The sequence below is a fragment of the Phycodurus eques genome, chromosome 4, assembly GCF_024500275.1.
Source record: "Phycodurus eques isolate BA_2022a chromosome 4, UOR_Pequ_1.1, whole genome shotgun sequence".
NCBI classification, from domain to species: domain Eukaryota; kingdom Metazoa; phylum Chordata; class Actinopteri; order Syngnathiformes; family Syngnathidae; genus Phycodurus; species Phycodurus eques.
Window position 1 is genome coordinate 32,283,851 of NC_084528.1, and position 21,292 is coordinate 32,305,142.

At 45.8% G+C, this 21,292-nt stretch overlaps 1 protein-coding gene across 1 annotated transcript in view; it reads right to left on the reverse strand.

Moving 5' to 3' along the window:
* Positions 1 to 5,994: 5,994 nt before the first annotated feature.
* The window catches only part of syngap1b (synaptic Ras GTPase activating protein 1b), a 94,867-nt gene continuing 79,569 nt past the window's right edge, over positions 5,995 to 21,292 (reverse strand). The window contains exons 18-21 of the mRNA XM_061675329.1: positions 20,480 to 20,653; positions 19,845 to 20,056; positions 9,947 to 10,022; positions 5,995 to 6,089 (exon numbers count right to left, since the gene is read on the reverse strand). Coding sequence (XP_061531313.1) covers positions 6,024 to 6,089; positions 9,947 to 10,022; positions 19,845 to 20,056; positions 20,480 to 20,653 — 528 coding nt within the window. The 3' untranslated portion in view covers positions 5,995 to 6,023. The remainder of the gene's footprint in view (positions 6,090 to 9,946; positions 10,023 to 19,844; positions 20,057 to 20,479; positions 20,654 to 21,292) is intronic.

Consider the following 21,292-nt stretch of genomic DNA (forward strand, 5'->3'; position numbering starts at 1 on the left):
AAAAAGTCTCAAGGAGCCATGCGCTAAATTCAACAGGGACTCCGCCCTATCGGTGACTTGTATGAATTGTAATTTGTTGACCTTTAAAAAGGGGTCCCTTTGACCCCCAACATAACATTAGGGTTAAGAGAGGTCAAGCACCTTGGAAATACAATACCCACAATGCACGTCCACTCCCTCAGGTTCAATCTTTTCCTGCATAGTCATGCACAAATGTCCTGTCACGCCAGCCCCCCCCCCCCCCAAAAAAAGGCAAGGAGCCCGCCGCGGTTCCTCACATGGTCCGCTGGGCTTCCGGACCGTCCTCGCAGCGCACAGACCGGGACCAGTGGCCTGCGTTCTCCCTTTGTCAGCCAATAGCGTCGCGGGAAAGCGCGCGAGACATTTGGCCGTGCCAGCCCGCCGCGTGGCGCTGTTGGCGCATCAGCCAGTTAGCTTCCGCACGGTCCTCCACGAAGCTTCGCGAGTGGCTGAAGAAACACAGGGAGGGGGCGTGGCACGGGGGTCATTTCATGAAGCATCCTTCCCCAAAAACCCAAAACTCCTCAATTTGTTTTGAGCTCCGTCCTAAGGATTGGTTAGCTGAGTCGCTGAGGTTATTTACGCTCAGCGGTGTCGTGGTCGTGTCGTGGTCAATTTGTTAGCAATTTGAGCAGCTGACCAAAATTTGGGGTCGGGAGCGACACGGGCGGCGCTCGCCTCCGGGGGTTCCAATTTTGGGGAGGGAGTGCTCAATTTCAAACGAACGACAAAATCTATCGTCGCGGTCGTGTTTTATTTCCAATCGTAGTTGGAGTCCGAGCACCGTTAGCAGCTTTGGCGGCAGTGATGTTGAACCAACGTAGTCTGGCAGCGACGCGGGTGGCGCTCAAAATGTGGCTGTCGGCTGTTATGTTCCAAACCGAGTACACAAAAACTAGTCGCGCTAGTTTGTTTTGAAATGAAGCTCATAAAATAATTGACTTTCAGAAGACAAAAAAAATATTCGACTTTTATGGTATTGAAACAAATCCATTCTTGGCTCTTTTTGGCTCATCTGTGAATTGCGCAATCGGGACTACGGTGGCCCTTGGCGGTCAAAAAGATTCATCCGATGAGCCAAGGTCAACGGTGGGCGACCCGCACTCCACTACTGAGCCAACCCCCAACCCCGTTTTGCCGGAGCGCCCCCTAGAGTGTGAAGCTCCAAACGACAAGCCAACGACATGATGAACATGGAACACGTTGGAACAAAACAGAAAAAAGGACATTGGACATCCTGGGTTTTGTTTTATAAAAATTATTATTATTATTATTATTATATTTTTGTCCATTACATCCTATCAAAGTTGGAGTTGGTGATGCTTTTCAAGTGTCCCAACAAGTTTTTGTTCTCTTTTTTTACACACTAAACCAAGAAATTAAAAAGGGTCCACAAACATCCCCATCCTAGACACGCCCCCCCCCCCCCCCCCCCCCCCCCCGGCATATTCGATATTCCCTTTTTTTTTTAAAACCTATCCTTTGTTATTTGTTTAACGCGTCCAATGCAAAAGTATTGCCTTTGGCACCATCTTGTGTCATCTCGGTGCCAAGGAACTATGTTGAAGTGAGGAGACGAGCTTCATTTAGTCAGGCTTGTAGCGCTGCTCAATAGTAAAAGTAGGGTTTTGGCACCATTTTGTGGCATCTCGGTGCCGAAGAACTACACTGAAGTTAGCCGAAGAGCTTGATTTAGGTTGGGCGTAGCACTGTCTAATCTAAAAGCAGTGCTTTGCTGCCATCTTGTGTCATCTCGGTGCCAAGGAACTGTGTCGAAGTGAAGAGAGGAGCTTCATTTCGTCAGGCTGTCGCACTGTGCAATATAAAACGAGTGGTTTTATAACACTTTTTTTTAGTGTAAATTGCTCGTGGATTTTGTGCACATTATCGCACTTGTGCGTCTCCACCGACGCAATATCGGTTTCAGTTGTCGTCAAGAAGAGGCGACAACGCGCTGGTGGGAAATCCAATTTGGCTCAGCGCCCCCTAAGGGCCGAGGCCGCCGCTGCCCGAAGCGAAGCGAATCAAGCAGATTTGTTTCCCGAGACAAACAAGACACGTTTGACACAACAGGATTCACGAAGACGACACAGAATGAAAGCAAAAGCGCGCAGAGGAAAGCGAGCGGGTCGCGTACGCGCACATGCACGCACACACCAATCGCACCGTTTGTTGTTTAGCACCAGTTTGGGTTCTGATATTGAGAAGAGAAGAAAAGCTCGTCAGTCGGACAGCTGTCAGTCAAACGCGGACCAGGGAGGTCTCACTGGCCGAGTTCAAGGCACTGAGGACCACTCAAGGGGTGCGAGACCTCCTGCAGGGAAACGCGTGTGCCCGTGTGTCGCTATCTTGTCCCGCAAGAGCGCAAAGTTGCAGAAAGCCCTTTTGTTTTTTTTGTGTGCGCAGGAAAAATACTTTCAGAGCATCTCTCTCTCTCTCTCTCTCTCTCTCTCTATCTCTCTCTCAGTGCTGCGTTTAACCCCGCTGCGACCCCCCCGGGGCCGTGCCAGGCGGTCCGGTCGCCACGGAGCTCTCCGCCGGCCGGTCGCAAGAGGAAGAAGAGACGCCGAGGAGGTGCCGAGGGCCGCTTCCTCCTTCGTGGCATTTCACACCGGGGTCTGCTGAACCCAAGGAGGAAAGCTGGTTCTCCTATTGCCAGATAGACAGAGAGGGGAGAGGCGGGGGTCGGGGGGGCGTACAGGAGAAGGAGAAGAAGATGAGGAAGCCATTGGATGAGCGATGAGAGGGAGGCGAGGGGGCGCGCCACACGGGAGGACGGAAACCAACGGGAAGAGCGGAAGTCAAAGAGGAGCCGTCCGGGTCGGGAACCGGCAGACGCAACCAAACGATGAAAGAGAGACAGGAAGAAAGAAGCGAGAGAGGGAAAGAGGACAAGAGTTACAAATGCCGATGGATGAGAAGAAGAACGAGCACGGCGACACGTGATCGGAAACAGCAGCAACAACGACGACGACGCGTGCGTGCGTGCGTGCGTGCGTGCGCGCGTGCGCTAACCCTAACGCTTCCTTTCAATTATGTTTCTTTGTCACCTCTTTATCAATGAGATTTCATCGAATGTTATTTCTCAACTTTCCCCCTTAGTAGTTTCACTCATTTTGTAACTTTTTCACAGAGATTTTGATTTCATCGACTCATTATGATCGCTGGTGGCAAAGGTTTTATTTGAACAAAGATTATTCTTTCGTTTGAATCACATTCTTTATGTTTTTGTCCCCCTTTTTTAAAATTAGACGTATTTAAAGTCATTCACTATTCACCTTTTTCCGTACTTTAAACTTGATTTCCTTTTCTTTAATTTCCCTCGCGGGTGGAGTAGCTTTGCAATCATATTTCAGACAGATGTGCTCTGATAACCGCAGACAGCCTACATATGCAGCAGCTATAAAAAGTCCACACACCCCTGTTCAAATGCAGCCTTTTGGTTATATACATGAATGAGACCCAGACAAATCAGGAAGAGTGAGGAACACTTCAAATAGCGGCCAGTGTTAGGACAAAACCTCCAGGCTTCTGCTAGAAAGCAAAACCCATGACAGGAAAAGCCTACTAGAACGTCTGACACGAATTTGAACGTGGTTGGTTGATTGTGAACGCAGTCACAGCCCCGATTATAAGAGGGTGTGCACACTTGTGCAACCACATTATCTTGGCTGTTTGGTTTGACTTCCCCTCTTTAAGAAATTAGAAAAAAATATCTTTTGTTTGTTTGTGGCGTTTCAGCCCCCCTAAAATCGGTCTTAAACTGCCCCCCCAAACGATGTGGTAGTCCCCAAACTCGCACCCTCCCGGCCCACCACCACCCTCAACAAATTGCCGCATTATATCGTTTGGACAAATGCCCCCCCCCCCCCCCCCCCCCCCGTAGCGTTATATACTTGGTATAGGCGCCGCGGTCGTCGTCTAGACGAAGACGGAAAAGTACTTGAAGGCGGGTTTAGGGCGGCCTCTGATACGCAGCAGCGGTGCGGGATGGAGGGGGAGGACGTGAGGGGAGGCGGGGGTTGGTTTGCGTACAGCGGAGAGAAGGACAAGCATCACAAAAAAACAAAATAAATAAATAAAATCATCTGACGGCGTGATGGTGTGTGCGTGTTTGTGTGTCCATTGCCTTTAGCAACAGAAAACAACAGAGCAAATCAATTCCAAATATTCAAGTGCGCATGTGGGCCTTTTCTCTTCTCAATCAGAACCAAACCAACTCGGATGCCAGTAATTGGTGTTGTTTCCCCCCCCCCCCCCTCCCCTCAACACAACAAGCATTGCTTTTAATACCCGATGTGTGTTGGTGGGCGCACACATGCGGATTAAAGGCGACGCCGGACAGAGACACGCGCGGCGCTCGGCTGGCTTGGAATGTTTATTGACAAAACTTACCCAAGTAAGCTTCCCACTCCGCGGGGGGTCGCCGCTCTTTGTTTATTAGCACAAAAAAAATTTTTTTATACGACTAAAAGTACAACACAAGAAGGTCACATGACTGCCGAACACACCCACACACAAGCGCACACACATAATGACATAAAAAGGACACAAAGACACGAAAAAGACGCAAGAGAACGTGTGCACGTCCATCGGTGTTCTCCAGGGAAGGTCGGGGTCGGACGCGGAGATTCTGACTCACTCATTCCTGACTTCCGAATGACTACAAAAGGGATTTTTATTTCGTAGACCCGGTTAGTCCACCGAAAGTCCTTTTACAAAGATTCGGGAGTCGGGAATGAAAGAATAATTGCGAACGCAGCGGCGGCTTTCGCAATCATTCACTCGTTCCCGAGTCGCTTCGACGAGATTCACCGACGAATCAAGCGATTTCCCCCTCACGCTCAACCTAAAACAAACGTGTATTTTATACACGTTTGTAACATTAGGCCTGGTACACACATAAGGATTTTTCGGATCTTAAAAGATGATTCATCGGTGACAAACCCCACGCGTGAAGATAAATTAAAAAAACAATTTTTTAAAAAGCTGGCATTTCGCAGTTTTGTGCGGCGTGCTACGATATTAGCGAGACAGAACGGCGCACACAAAATTTGCAACATTTCTGCTCAAAACGTACGTTTATCAGCAGTTTGATTTTTAAGTGATTGGACATTACAAAAATAAAAGTGGTGTTGTGTTAACACTGTACTCTATTACGAATCAGTCATGCTAGCAATGTAGCAGGCGTGGCTAACGTCGGCTTGTTAACAGTGCAAAAGCTAGCTTAGTATTGCTAAAATATTTTATATATATATAATATTCATACAGTATATTTGAGGTCTCAAATGGATTTAATTCATTTATTTTTACATGAAATGAATATTACAAAACAAATTGAATTAGCGTTTGACCATTGCGTGAGCGTTCCAGTTCTTGTCCCTTACCTAACAAAGTGGATGCACACATATTTGCGGTTGGGGATTCACAAATTCACCTATTTTCACATTTCTGGGGGGAGAACCTATCCCGTTTTGCTTGGAAACCACGCTTTGTGGTTATTTTTATCCGATCAGCTGCTTATTATTATTATTATTTTTTTTTTATCGTAGAGTGTTAATTATACCCACATTTTCCTTATTGGCGGTCAGGCACGGTCCCTAACCCTCGCAAATAGTGGCCTTCCACGTGACAACCCTCATAATCAAACCCTGGGTTGGCTATTTGCATTTTTATGGTTCGATTTCAATAATTGTGGCCAACGTTCGTGACGTGGAGGGCTGGATCTCGCTCCCGGGCCCTGAGTTTGACACCTGGACCTTCCAAACTTTTTTCTTCTTGGTACAACGGACGTCCGGAAGTTTCTATGATGGGACTTTTTGAGAGGAATACACTGTGTGAGTGAGTGACAACAGGGACGCACACTGAGAACTGCAGGGTATGATGGAGAGAGAGAGCGAGCCAGCGAGAGATAGAGCGAGAGAGAGAGAGAGAGAGAGAGAGAGAGAGAGAGAGAAAGAGAGAGAGAGACAGAGAGAAAGAGAGATTGTCGGCTGGGGTTATTACCTGGAGACTCGGGGTGGGACGGGGGCGAGACGAGGCTGCACTAGGATGGACTGACGCCTCCCCTAAGAGAAACCACCGTATCTCGTCAACAAGAGGAGAAAATACAAGGAGGAGGAGGAGGAGGAGGAAGGCGCAAAACCAACAACACAACAAACACAGATGATGTCATCAGCGAAGCCGACACAAGACGACATGCCATGCACGAAGCGCGGCGCGGCGCGGCGCGGCCTCAACATGCGCCAACCGGTGGCCGACCGTTACGACCCAAAGATCTGCTCCACATGCTTTGGTCCCATTTAACAAGAAGAAACAACAAGAGCAACACAACGGATGTCACAGCCTGATAGAATGGGAGGGAATGTTCTTGAACTCAATCCTGATTTAAAATCAACTCGCAATGTGAATGTAAATAGGTCCAGGTTCACTTTTGCCTTGACTGGGGCACTATTTACACTGGAAATTGAGTTCACGTTCACCTTGAGCTGGATCCCGTTTCAAGTCAACTTTCAATCCGAAGTCACTATAGTTCCGACATTTCCGTTGTACTAACTGAGGTGCCATTCGCATCTGAAGCGGCCCAGAAATGGAACTGGATTGTGTTTTCAAATCGAGTCACAAGATGAACTCAAAGTGGTGCAGGTTGAATTTCACCTCGTATCGACATTCTCTTGACTCAGGCACCATTCACACCTGAAGTGAACAGGATCGTGTTTCAAATCAACTTGAAATGGATCCCGTTACAAACCACCTTGTAATGTAAACACAAAGTAGTCCGGGTTGACTTTCACCTTGAGCCGGATCCTGTTTCGAAACAACTTCGAATGTAAAGGGCAAAGTGGTCCAGGTGGTTGACTTTCACCTTGAGCTGGCTCCCGTTTCAAATCACCTTGTGACGTAAACACAATGTGGTACAGATTCACTTTCATCATTAGCTGGATCCTGTTTGAAAATCAACTTTCAGTGTGAAGGCAAAGTGATCCAGATTCACTTTACTACAGTTTCCATTGCACTCACTTCGCTGCCATTCATATCTGTCGTAGTCCAGAAATGCAAGCGGATCCTGTCTGGATTCTGGAGATGTCAAACTTTCTACCGCGTCTATTTTTGAATCATCTCACTTGTTGAAGTTGAAATTGAAATCACTGCCGGCGTTACGTCTCCGGCGGAAACAACGGACCTCACGCGACATCTTTTCGACCGACTTCCCAACTACGAGAAGAAGGCTATTCCCCATTTCCCTTGTTTTCTCAATTTCTCTGCCTTTGGTCCAATGCCATCGAAGGGTTTGTTTACAAATGGCGCCATATGCGGTTTTGCCACATGCGACTTGCCCGTAAAAAGGTCTGTGACCAGGGAGTCGGGACAGAATGAATGATTCAGAAAGTAGCGACCGCGTCCGGAATCATTCGCTCATTCCCGACGCCCGAACCCACTACAAAGGTATTTTTACATACCACACAGAGCGAGTTCCAAAAATATCCGCTGAAAGTGCCTTTATTGTAATTCGGGAGTAGGGAAGGAATGAATGAATGAATGAATGAATGATTCGCTGCGTTCGGAATCATTCACTCATTCCTGACTCCCGAATGGCTACAACGAGATTTTGGGCAGTTTGCGCTTTTCCATTCGTGCGCAATATAAAACCTCACATATCACTTAAAGTTCAGATGTCGTTACAATGGACGCCACACGCGGTAATAATATTGTAGCGCAGACTGCCAGGTGTGTTTATCTCGCCACTGTTTGAAATGGGAAATACAACGTTGATGGAGGTTCTCGTACATGTTATCCTCGGATTTGTCACCGTAGTTGCTTACCTTCATTTGTATTTACGCCACGCCCCTCTCCGAGCACATCCGCCGTTGCTAGCGTGGATGCTACTTCTTCCTATCAAGCGGAGGCGCTGGTGGGCCACCTCGAGATTGGGTTTTTCACGGAGGTCCGCAAAGTTTGTTTTTTTTCTTTATCGGTAGCCGTCTGACCGCGCACACTTCCCCCGCGGCGGCCACATCCTCGACGATCTCGCCCTTTCGGCGGAAGCCAGCTCTCAGCGCTTCCTGATAATCGAACGCAGTGCCTTTTGAAATTGAAAGTCCCTGTCAAGTGAAGCTGAATAAGTCTGGTAAATTTGGCCCACGGCAGAGAAGAGTGTGATTAAAAACGCCGCCAAATTTCAATGATGAAAAAAAACCAAAAAAAACTACCGCCAAGAATAGAAAATGAGTGGGGCTGCAACTCATGATTACTTTCATAATTGATTCATCTGTCGATGATTGTTTTTGGATTAATCAAGGAATCACGAAAAATATATATATTTCCATCCCTTTTAATCAAAAACCGGACATTGTTTCAAATTTACAGTGCAGTGCATACACAACCAAATTGATTACGATTCAGTTCCTCGTTTGGTCCGTAGCGTGTCAGAAAACAGGCAAAACAGTTTGAGAATTGTTTTCCAAAGTAAAAACAGATGGTCGCAAATGTCTTATTTTGATGAAACACAAAGATAATCGGTCTGCTTTCGCGCAGGACTTCAGAAATCAGAGAATATTTACAGTTGAGAGCCTGTAAGTCAAACCTCAACCTCAAAACGATGAATCGACAATCAAAATAGTTCGTTTGATCATCGATTAGTTGTCGATGACCTGATTAATTGTTGCACCTCTGAAAATGAGATGAAAATTGATGAACTCCCGCCCCGCTCAACTGTCATCACTCTATCAAAAAGAGAAATATGACTGCGACCTGGAAACATGGATGCCGCTTCATCAAGCGTCTTTCTTATGCTTACACGTAATAACAACTGTGAAAATACGTCTGCTTAAAGCCTGCGGTGGTCGGAATATATGCCATCAGGCCATCGCGTCGGGCTTTTCCGCATGGCAACAACGAGGCGCTCTTAAGTGGCCACGCCAGCCTGAAGCCTCTTTTAACACACTCACTGTCGAGTCCGGCTCAAAAAAGAAAACAAAAACAAAAACATTCCCTTCTCCTCACTCTTCCGTCTTTCGTCTGCATGACGTGCGCACACCCGCGGCTGACAACGAGGCACTCTAAAGCGGCGACGCAAGCAGACTATCCGAAGGGAAGATGTATTTTTGGCGTTTAGACCTAGCTAGCTAGCTATCTGGATGTCACAATCGCACCGGATAACCGCTGACAAGAACGAAAGTGCGAAAGTTCGCGCCCGGGGGACGAAATGCGTCGCTGTGCGCCGTTTTAGCCACGGCCCAAAAATCTGGAAAACTGAAGTGGAGAAAACAGTATGACTTTCAAAATTGAGTAGCACGTATTTCTCAGTCTTTGCGCGCTTTCAGCAACGCATTTGGTAGCAAATCTCGGAATTCACTTAACAGGGTCTTTCGAGCGCGCTTTATCTTTTGCGCAGATTTCGACGACATTCGCAAACGCCCGGCTCAATGAATCGGGCCTCTTCGGTAAGGCCGCCTTCATTCACAGCTGCGGTTCGAGTGACAGAAGTCCGGTCGGGAGCATCGGCGTAAATCGGAAGCACGCGCAAGTCCGGGCGTTTCGAAAGAGGACTTCAGCGCGGGCGGTCGAATCGGGAGGAGGGAATGAGTGAATGATTCCCGACACAGCCACGATGAAGGAGGTTAAGGAAACGGCGCAATGAAACACGGGACACGGAGGACCGCCGCGTGTGTGTCGGCCTCGCTCGGTGCGGTGTGTGCGAATAAGAAGTGGGCGGAGTCATGCTCGGCGGCCAAAACGGGAAAACAGGACAGAGCCCGCCACCGCGCATCTCCGCAGCGCCAGTGCACAAAAGCCCAAGTTCCAGGGAGCACGCACACGCAAAATGAACAAGAGCAGCCCACGCTGGGAAAGAGAAGAAGAAGAAGAAGAAGAAGAAGGGAAAACGAAAGAAGAAGAGTTGGTGACAAGGCGGCAGCTCACAGACCTGATCTGGGAAAATCCTGGTTGTTTTTGGCTCAATGACGTGTCCTCCCCGTATCTCATCCTCCACGGCCATGAGTCTTGGTAGTAGAAGCGGGTAGAAGGGGTTGGGATAACAAAAGGAGAGGCAGCATTATGACGGGAGAAAAAGGAAACCATTGGAATTTCAAGCCGACATTTTAGGCTCATTTTCCTGGACTGATTTTGAAAGCTTCGCCTCGGCTTGAGAACCTAAACGAGGGTCGGAAGCCGAATTTGAAACCAGAACGGCTGAGGCGGAACCCGCCCGACGTCGGGACGGGTTAAAGCGACGGCGGACACTGACGGCGCTGACTTCACCCGACGGCGGACGACCACGTACTGCCTCCTAATAGGAATACGACAAAATCATGGTGAAACCGCACCGGGTGGACGGGTCCTCGGATACGTCAGCGACGACAGCCAATCGGAGTGATCGATCGTCGCCAATGGCCGTCGCCAACTCAACGTTGAATCGGCCCGACCGTCGGCGTGGCGTGTCGCGGCCTTAATTCTGGTTTGAAACCCGAACGTCAAACGCGAACCCTGGCTTGAAACTGGTTTCATTTTCATTTGACTGATGAGTCAACTACTGGATACAATTCACTATCAAGAAAACAAAAAAAAAACACCTCTCTCGTGATTAGGGAGTATTCGATACATTGTTTCAGTCAACTGTATATATACTTTGCAACGATATAAAAGTGCCTTAATAGTCATTTGTGAGTCGGGAACGACGAATGATTGCGAATGCAGTCGCGCTGTCCGGAATCGTTCTCTCATTCCCTACTCCTAAATCACTACAAAGGGATTTCCAGTCAACTTTTTAGCCCACAATATATAAATCCCTATTTCGTGATTTCAGATTATTCGACGAATCATTGAAGACAACTGCATATATACTGTATACTTGAAAACGCCACTATAGTGATTTGGGAGTAGGTAACGACGAATGATTCTGAACGCAGCGATCATTCTCTCATTCCCTACTCCCAAATCACCACAAAGGGATTGCCAGTCATTTTTTTAGGCAACAATTAAAAAAATAATAACAATAAACCTATCTAGCGATTATACAGTACGAAATAATCTGGTCTTTTGGGCCCAAAGACGTGTCCTTCCCGTATGTTATCCTCCCCAGCTATGCATCTTGGTGCTAGAAGTGGCGAGAAGAGGGTAGAAGGGGGGTTGGGATGACAGAGGGAGAGGCAGCACGACGACGGGAGGGGGAAAAAAAGTGACAGATGAACAGATTCATCAGGAAAAAAAAAAACGGGGCAGGCGGGCGATGCCAATATTTTTCAAAGAACCAACGGTGGGGTTGCCGGATCAACAGCGTCCCCTGGGAATTGGTGCTCGCGGGGTTTAGACAAATTAAATAAATAAATCCTTCATCTTAATCGTTTCAAAGATCCCGGAAAGCTGACGGATGCACTACCCCCCCCCCCCCCCCCCCCCTCACTAATTCGCTGATTTTCCCAGGCCTGAAGATAATCCAAAGTGCCAGGGAAGGATTTGAATTCCAAGGGGTGAGAGGAAGGTTAGCGCTAAAAAACAACCGGGAAAGTTTCTCAATCACCTCATGCAGGAGTTCTCATCTGGACAGAAAACTGCTGGCTCACTATCATCTTGTATTGAGATTGATTGACACCCGAAAGCGTGTCAGAAATTAAAACCGGATCCTGTTTCAATTGCATTTCTAATGTCAACCCAAAGTAGTACTAGTTCACTTTTGCATTGTACGTGTATTGCTATTGACCGCTGTTGACTGAGGTCCTTTCTGAACTTCAGTGGACCAGAATGAGAACTGGAGCCTGTTCCAAATTAACTTGCAATGTTAATGCAAAGTGGGCCCGGTTCACTGTCGCCCTCTCGTCAGCGATTCAGACCAGAAGTGGGTCAGAAATCAAACTGGCTCTTGTTTCAAATTCATTTTCAACGTAAACACAAATTTCTTCTTTTTTTTTTCAGCTATTTTTTTGACACCTTGTTGATTGAGACCCCTTAAGAACTTAAGTGGACCAAAAAACGAACTGGATCATGGTTCAAATCAATTCAAAATGTGAACGCTAAGTGGTCCTGGTTCACTTTCACCTTGCTTTGACTGAGTCACAGCTGGAGGAGACCAGAAAGAGAACTGGATCCTATTTCAAATCGAGTTTCAATGTAAATGCAAAGTAGTACTTGTTCATTTTCATCTTGTATTGCCATTGTGGTGATTGAGGACCCTACAGAACTTATGAGGACCAGAAAGAGAGATGGATCCAGTTTCAAATTAACATGCAATGTGAATGAAAAGTGGTCCTGGTTCACTTTCATCTTGTACTGACTGATTCACACCTGAAGTGGTTTAGAAATTAAACTGGATCCTGTTTCAAATTGTTTTCAATGTAACCGTGCCTTCATTGCCACTGTTTCAAATTCACTGGCAATGTGAACGCAAAGTGGTCCTGGTTCAATTTCACCTTGTATTGTCATTCCATTGAAAGCAGTCCATTTATAAGTGAACCAAAAAGAGAGCTGAATCCTGTTTCAAATCAATTTACTGTGTGAACGCAAAGTGGTCCTGGCTCACTTTCACCTTGAATTAAGTCCAAAATGAAACTGGATCCTGTTTCAAATCAGTTTTCAATGTAAATGCAAAGTTGTCCATGTTGGCATTTGCCTTGACTTGCCATTGCGGATTGGAAATAGAAGTGGATCCTCTTTGATGAGAATGATGAATGGGAATGCAAAGTGATCCAGGCACGTTATTATTACGTCATATTGAACTGACCAGGGACCATTTGGACCTGAGGTGGACTGAGAAAGACGAACGTATTTTGTTTCAAATCAATTTGCAATGGGAATGCAAAGTGGCCAAGTTGAATTTTTGCACTGTTTTGTTATTGTATTGATCGAGGCTCGTTTAGATTAAGTGGATAGAAACAGAAATGGGCGGCACGGTGGACGACTGGTGAGAGCGTCAGCCACACAGTTCTGAGGACCCGGGTTCAAATCCCGGCCCCGCCTGTGTGGAGTTCGCACGTTCTCGCCGTGCCTGCGTGGCTTTTCTCCGGGCACTCCGGTTTCCTCCCACATCCCAAAAAACATGCATTCATTGGAGACTCTAAATTGCCCGTAGGCGTGACTGTGAGTGCGAATGGTTGTTTGTTTCTATGTGCCCTGCGATGGGCTGGCGACCAGTTCAGGGTGTAGCCCGCCTCCTGCCCGACGACAGCTGGGATAGGCTCCGGCACGCCCGCGACCCGAGTGAGGAGAAGCGGCTCAGAAAATGGATGGATGGACAAACAGAAATGGATCTGGTTATAAATCCATTTACAATGTCAACATAAATTGGTTCCGGTTCACTTCACTATTGAATTTGCCTCCATCAGACCAGAAGTGGACCACAAAGTGAAGTGGATTCTGTTTCAAATCAACCTGCAATGTGCACAGACTTAACTGATTCGCTTTTATGTCTGTTTACATTTTGACCACGGAGCTTGGTTCATTTCCAAAGAAAGAAAGACAAATATTATATGGAAAAGTGCCCTAAAACACTCAAACATTTTGACTTTTCTCCGCCACGAAAATAAACTACTGAAAACGTTCAGTATTAGAATGGACTGAAGATTGAGAAGAATAATCTTTTATTATAATATCACGGTACATCCAATTGGAATGAGGATTCAAATAAAGGTGCGCTCACTTGGCGATGGAGCTGAGGAGGACAAAAAGGATGCTGCCCTTCAAATTATCGCCACCTACAGGATCAGAGTGGAAGGGCATGTCGTGATTTTTTTTGGGGGGGGGGGGGGGGGGGGTTTGAGTTTCCTTGGCTGAGGTCTCCATTTATATTTTACTCACACACATAAATTCCAGTGAAGACACACAAAGTAAAGAAAACCAAAAAAATCCACAGGCGGAGTTTCAAACATGAGCGTTTGGATGTTTTATTGGAGAAACAGCGTTGAGACTTTTTGTTTTCACAAAAAAAGATAGAGAGAAAGAAAGAAGAAATAAGTCATCGAGCAAGCACACAGAAAATGTCACTGAAAAGCGTTTTGACATGAGCGTAAAAAGGGCAATGATGCATATGGGTGACGTTTGTTACATGAAAAAAAAACAACAACAAAAAAAAAAAACAAAGTCATCATCATGAGCACTTTTCAAGTCGTGACGTCACAATGTCGGAAGACTTTGGCTACAGAGAAATAAGACAAGAGGATGTACATGGAAACGGCCGCTTCATTAGGTACACCGGCCTCCCAATAACTATTAACAACAACAACAAAATAATGCATCAAACTGAGAGCTGCTTCTTCACGTTTCTATATGACAGGGACAAATCATTAGGAACACCTCCCGGCATTAAGTGCAGGATCGCACTGAGCGTGTACCTAATGTTGTGGCCTGAGTCGAAACCCTCGGCTGTTGCTCGGGGCAACAACTGCCACACACGCGCATGCACGCATGCTCACATACATATACTATATTCATATAATTTTCTCTTCAATAAATATTATGTGCAGTCTTTAAAAATGATTTCAAGTCACAAAAACGGCAAAATACAACTTCTAGTTGGGCTTGTATGGATTATTGCGGCTAAAAAGTTGTCTATTGCAAGGTTTAAATTGTTGCATATATATATATATATATATATATATATATATATATACACACACACACACATTTCATACAGTACTACTATTGTTATGGCTCCTGCATCACACACACACACACACACACACACACACTTCAATATGTGCTATAGATTATGTCTTAAAAATAGATTATATCTTACTGCGACACAACAAACACCCTCCTTGATTCAACACTGCACACTTGTATTTAATATTCACGACTTATGATATGATAAATACTTATTCATCTTTATGTATAACTGCAAAAATGCAATTAAGGGTAACAGTGACCTCGTGAAACACAAGATATATTAAGGCCATGAGGAAAAGACAAGAAATCCTACAGACAACTTTTGCCCGACTCGTTAATTACAGCGCTGTGAAAAAGTATTGCCCCCCTTGTCAAATTCTTAGATTTCCGCATAGTTTATGCCACTTTACTGTTTAAGATCGTCAAACAGAAGTAAATATCCGACTAAGATAACCCAAGTAAACATAGAATGCAGTTTTCAAATGGTAATTGTATTTATTAAGGGAAAAAAATATTCAAAGCGACTTGGCCCTGTGTTAAAAAGTCATTACCCCCTTGTAAAATCATGAATTCATTGCGGCCAATCACAATGTTTGGTTAATTGTCACTGATGACGCTCAAGCCTGATTACCTCCAGACCGGTTCAATCAAGAAATCACTTGAACAGAATCTGTCCCGACTAAATCAACTCGGACGAAAGATCTAAAAAAAAAAAAAAAAAAAAAAGCTGCGACAAAATGACAATCCAAAGAAATTCCAGAACAGTCGAGAAATAAAGTCGTTGACATTTATCAGTCTGGAAAGGGTTACAGATTCATTTCTAAAGCTTTATGACTCCAGCAAACCACGGTGAGAGCCATTATCCACAAATGGAGGAAACATAGAACATTGGTGAACTGGCCTACAAAAACGGATCCAGGAGGTCACAAAGGAACCCAGGACAACATTTGAAGATCTGCAGGCGGCCTCTCTCTTGCCTCAGTTAAGATTCATGACTCAACAATAAGGAAGACACGTGCAAAAATGGCATCCATGGGAGAGTTCCAAGGCCAAAACCACTGCTGACCAAAAAGAATATGAATGCTCATCTTACTTTTGCCCAAAAAATAAAATCATAAATAAAGAAATCAATGAGTCCCGAGACGTTTGGGAAAATATTCTATGGCCTGACAAGACGAAAGTTGAACTTTTTGGAAAGCGTGTGTCTCGTTACATCTGGTGTAAATAAAGCACAGAGGTTCAGAAAAAGAACGTCATACCAACAGTCAAACATGGTGGTGGTAGTGTGACGGTCTGGGGCTGCTTTTCTCCTTCAGGACCTGGACGGCTTGGTGTGTTTGATGGAATCACGAATTCTGCTCCTCACTAGAAAATCCTGAAGATGAATGTTCGGCCATCAGTTCGCACTTGGGCTCTGCAGCGGGACAACCATTCAAAACACACCAGCGAGTAAAAGTGAAATCCAGTGTTGCGGAATTTAGAAAATCTGCAAGGAAGAGTGGGCCAAAATATCTCCACAGAGATGTGAAAGACTCATTGCCAGTTATAGGAAACGCTTGATTTCAGTTGTTGCTGCCAGTTACTAGGTTTAAGGGGCCATTACCTTTTCACACGGGGCCAGTTGTATTCAACCGAATACAGTACACAGACAATGTTGAAACTGATCATGTTTGTTTTATTTTTACAAATATTCTTTCATGTTGGAATTTGATGCCTGCAAAATGTTGCTCACGCTGGGACGGGGGCATGTTTCCCACTGTGTTACATCACCGTTCCTTTGAGCAACACTCAAGCGTTTAGTGAGGACACTAAACGTTGAAGCTTTGAAGGTGGACTTCTTTCCCATTCTTGCTTGATGCACAACTTCAGTTGCTTAACAGTCCGAGATCTTCGTTGTGGTATTTTGCGCTTCATAATGCGCCTGCAGACAATTCCAATGGGAGACAGGTCTGGACTGCTGGCAGGCCAGTCTAGTGCTCACAGTACTCACTCACTCCGCAGCCACACTATTGTAACACGTGCAGCATGTGGCTTGGCATTGTCTTGCTGAAATAAGCAGGGACGTCCCTGAAAAAGATGTCGCTTGGATGGCAGCATGTGTTGCTCCAAAACCCGTATGTACCTTTCTGCATGAATGGTGAATGGTGCTTTCACCAATGTGCACATTACCCATGCCATGGGCACTAACACACACCCACATCATCACGGATGCCGGCTTTTGAAGTTTGCGCTAATAACAATAGGGCCGCCGCTTTTCCTCTTTGGCCCGGAGGACACCACATCGATGATTTCTAAAATCAATTTGAAATGTGGACTCGTCAGACCACAGCACACTTTTCCACTTTGCTTCAGTCCATCTCAGGTGAGCACAGGCCCAGAGAAGCTTCCGGGTGTTATTGATATATGGCTTTTGCTTTGCCTCGGTAGAGTTTTAACTTGCATTTGTAAATATAGCGACCAACTGTGTTAACCGACGATGGTTTCCTGAAGTGTTCCTGAGCCCACGTGCAGGCAATATCCTTAACACGATGGCGGTTTTTAATGCGGTGCCGCCCGAGGGATCGAAGGTCACGGGCCTTCGATATTGGTTTTCGGCCTGGCCGCTTACTTGCAGAGATTTCTCCAGATTCTCCGAAACATTTGATGATATTATGGATCGTAGATGACGAAATCCCTCAATTCCTTGCAATTGTACGTTGACAAACGTTGTCCTTAAACTGTTGGACTGTTTTGTGCCGAAGTTGTTGACAAAGTGGTGAACCTCGCCCCATCCTGGCTCGTGACCAACTGAGCCTTTCGGGGATGCTCCTTTTATACCCGATCGTGACACTCACGCGTTTCCAACGAACCTGTTCACCTGTGGAATATTCCGAACAGGTGTTTTTGGAGCATTCCTCAACCTTACCAGTCTTTTGTTGCCTCTGTCCCAGCTTTTTGGGAATGTTTTACAGGCATCAAATTCAAAATGACAAAATATCTGGATAAAAACAATCCCATTTTTCACTTTGGACATTAAACTATTGAAATTGGGGTTTGCAAAATTGAACAACTGCATTTTATGTTTACTTGTGATATGTTGCTCTGATATTTGCATTTGTTTGATGATCTTAAACATTGAGGTGGGGGGAAAAAACAAGAATTTGAGAAGGTGGCCAATACTTTTCACCGCACTGCAAATAAACACAATACAACAATACAAAAATATTGAACTTTATCGTCAAAATTTGCACTCTAAAGTCTGACTTCAAACATTTGAAATTTCAGCTCAGAATCGCATACAAATTGATCGAAAATGATCGATGAGTTCCGTCTTTATTACAAAACAATGATAAGGTCACACTGAAAAAAGAAAAAAAGCTTCACGTATGCTATGAGAAGTCAAGCTTTTTCTAGAATTGAGTCGTATTATATCAATGTTTGATTAGGAATAAAGTCTAATGTCATCATGCTTTTGGAGAAATGTATACTTTCTCAAAAAAGACTAGATTTTTACAAGACTAATGTAGGATTGTATTGAGAAAATGTTTCTTTGGAAGAAAATGTTCACAACATTTATTGAGATTTTCTTTCAAGATAATGACTTTTTTTTTTTTTTTAATAATCCCACCGAGACAAATATGGTAATATTATGACAATAAAGTCTAACGTTTTGGTGAGAAAATTGTTGTTGTTTTTTTTGTTTTTTTTAAAGTAAAACTATTTTTAAAACAGAAAGCTGTAAATTTGAAAAATAAAATTAAGATTTAATGGAGAAAAAAGTTGCTGGAGAGGAAAAATGGTTATTGTATAAGAATAGGCAATGTCTATCCTTTTTGAGTTAAAAAAAAAAAAAAAACTAACTAAATAAATACATTTGGAGAAAATAGTCCATTTTGAAGACAATTCAATGAGCACTTTTGCCCTTTTTTCCTTTTGCCGCTCTATCCAAGGGCGCCGTCGCTCCCCGTATTCCTTTCCAATGCTACATCGAGCAAGGACAAGCGCGACCGCTTGAGTGGATTTAACCCTCTCAAAGTCCAAACAAGGGAAAGGCTTTGGTTTCAACCAGTCTGCTGTTTTATTTGCATCTGTTTGGTTCCACAGAAAACGGCGAGGAAACTTTCACGAAGGCTCCTTCGCAGAGGAAAATGTGGAAACGGGAACAATGAAATCCGACTGGGAGGCATCCGCATGTGCTACTGTAACTGGAAAAGTTGTGAAAAGTTCCTTAGCTGCATTCACACAGTAAACTGTGAGCTGCACTACTCCCAAAAAGGTTGACGTTTCTGGATCGAGCTAAAATGCACTTTAAGCCTTAACCGGGTCAATTTTTGATTGACCTTTTGAATGTCCGATTGTTCGAGTACTTTTTGCCCAGGGTGCAAAATGCATTTGCAAGGACGTCTACTTGTGTGCCTTTCTGTGACTCTTCCAGTCTCTGTCTCGCAACCCGCCGATGACACTCGAAACCAGGGGTGTCCAAACCTTCGTTGCATTCAGAAAAAATGGAACGGTGCAAGGGCCACGATAAAATAACTTTAATGTAGGTATTAAACACACTCAAAGCGATCCATCAAGCAATTACATGTTGTTTTGATATGTTTTTGCAAAACTGCGAAGTCACAGTTTTGTGTTAGAGGTGATAAAGCAAACGGTTGGGGGTGTTTTTGGGGTGTAGATTCGCCAACGCGCAGAGCAGCAGCTGAATGTCATCTTTTACGAGAGCAACTTGTAGTCAAGCTGACTTGAGCATCATTAACGGGATATGTTTACAAACTGAAACCTGATGCGGAGCAGAAAGCGGAGGAAAACTTTTTTGCTTCTGAAATGGAATGAACTTGATTCACCGTCATGGAGAAATTTGATTGCTTTGTCTCTGGAAAAACAACACGAAGCCAATTCATCCGTCACGCTAATAGTTGTGGTTGTCAGGGGCGTCGTACGTGGAGAATGTGGGCGTCGCAGCCCCCTCCGCTTTTTTTTGTGTGTGTAAATACGCAATGTTATTTTGAGTATATGCCGGGGGGCAGGCCGCAAATGGCCCCCGGGCCGTAGTTTGGACACCGCCGGCTCGGGGCGCCAACCGCAGGTTTCGCTCCGGACCCGGCCCGAGTCCATTGGGTTACGAGCCTAATCACGGGAGGAAGTCAACTCCTAAGGCAAGGCACGTGCGCGGTCCGGTCCGTCCCCGCTTTCTCCGGCTCCGCAGCGCCCCCCGTGGCCGCGGGCCTACATCGCAAGCCGTTTACCTGTTGATGATGCCTTTGATCTGCGAGTCTTTCTCCAGCTGCTGCTGGCGCAGGCGCCGCTCGCTGTCCTCCAGCCGGTTCTGGTACTGGAGCAGGATCTTGTTGGTCTGCTGCTCCTGCGTCAGCATGCGCCGCTCGTACTCCTCCAGCTTCTTGTGCGACATCACCAGACGCTCCTTCAGGCAGTTGATCTCCTCCTCGTACTCGCGCACCTGCCGGACGACGGCAACTCTTTTCACCTTTGTTTTGTACGCACAACAACCTCACTCTCATTGGCTGACGCGCACGTCGCTCATCGCCCGCCTTTCGAAAGGGGAGTAAACCTACAATTGCTTTTTTCTTTGCGCAAGAATACGTCGGATGTGTGTGGAACAAGAATAACAGAATACAGTAAACAGCTTTGACAGCACCAAAATTACGACAACGAAGTTTGATGTACTTGAGTGCACCCAAAAACAAATCCTCTGACAGACTGGAACCAAAAGAAAAAGTGCTCTGACTGCACCATAAATCTGCTCTGACAGCAGCGAAATGAAAACCACGCGGTTTGATGTATTTGAGCGCAGCGACAACAAACAGAAATGCGTTCTGGCAGCACCGAAGGGCGCCGAGAAGGCGGGCACGGCGAGACCCACCCTGTCCATGCGCGACTCGTCCATGCTCTTGGAGTACTCCTTGAGCTTGAAGTCCTCGCGGTCGATTCTCGAGCTCTCGATGTCGGCAGACAGGTGCGGCATGTTGGACACCCAGGCCACCGTCCGCTCATTGGCCGGCGTCGGCGGGTTGAGGCTCGAAGGCGCCTGCGAGCCCTGCGAGGATGAGACAACGTCAACGCCGGGAGCGCGAACCCGCCGATGACATCCGATGATCTGCGAGAGACGAGCCGCAACGGCTGCGTGAACGTGGGTTCTGTCTGAGAGGGGCGAGCAAGTGAATCGGTTTGCCGTATTTGCCGCTACATTTTTAGTCGCTAACGTCGATCCGCGACGCATCTAATTATGTGAATGCGCAAAGCCGCACCGGCCGCTGGAACGCGCACAGGATGCGGTTTTTGACGCTGAACCCCGCAAAATTTGCCAACTTCAGAGGTAGTGTTAGGTGAATCTGACCCGGGTGTTTGCCGCCTATCAGAGGCGGAGGTTGTGTTGAAAGGACATATCGTCACACATCTCATTATCTGAATGTGTGAAGCCGCGACGGCTGTGTGAACACACATTTCGGTGAGCTACAAGTCGCAGGAACGTGTGATCATCGCTTTACTGGTAACAAAATCATTGGCTTTCCAATTTTTTGACTGCAAACCGACTGCGTTGGAGGTTTAGCGCAATTACTTCTGCGGCACCTTCGTCATGAGGAACCTTTTGATTCCAGGACGAAAAGTTTCTGGAAGTTTTGGGTTTGTTTTTTTTTCTGTTATTATTTCAGAAGTGGAATTTGTGTCTTCCTAT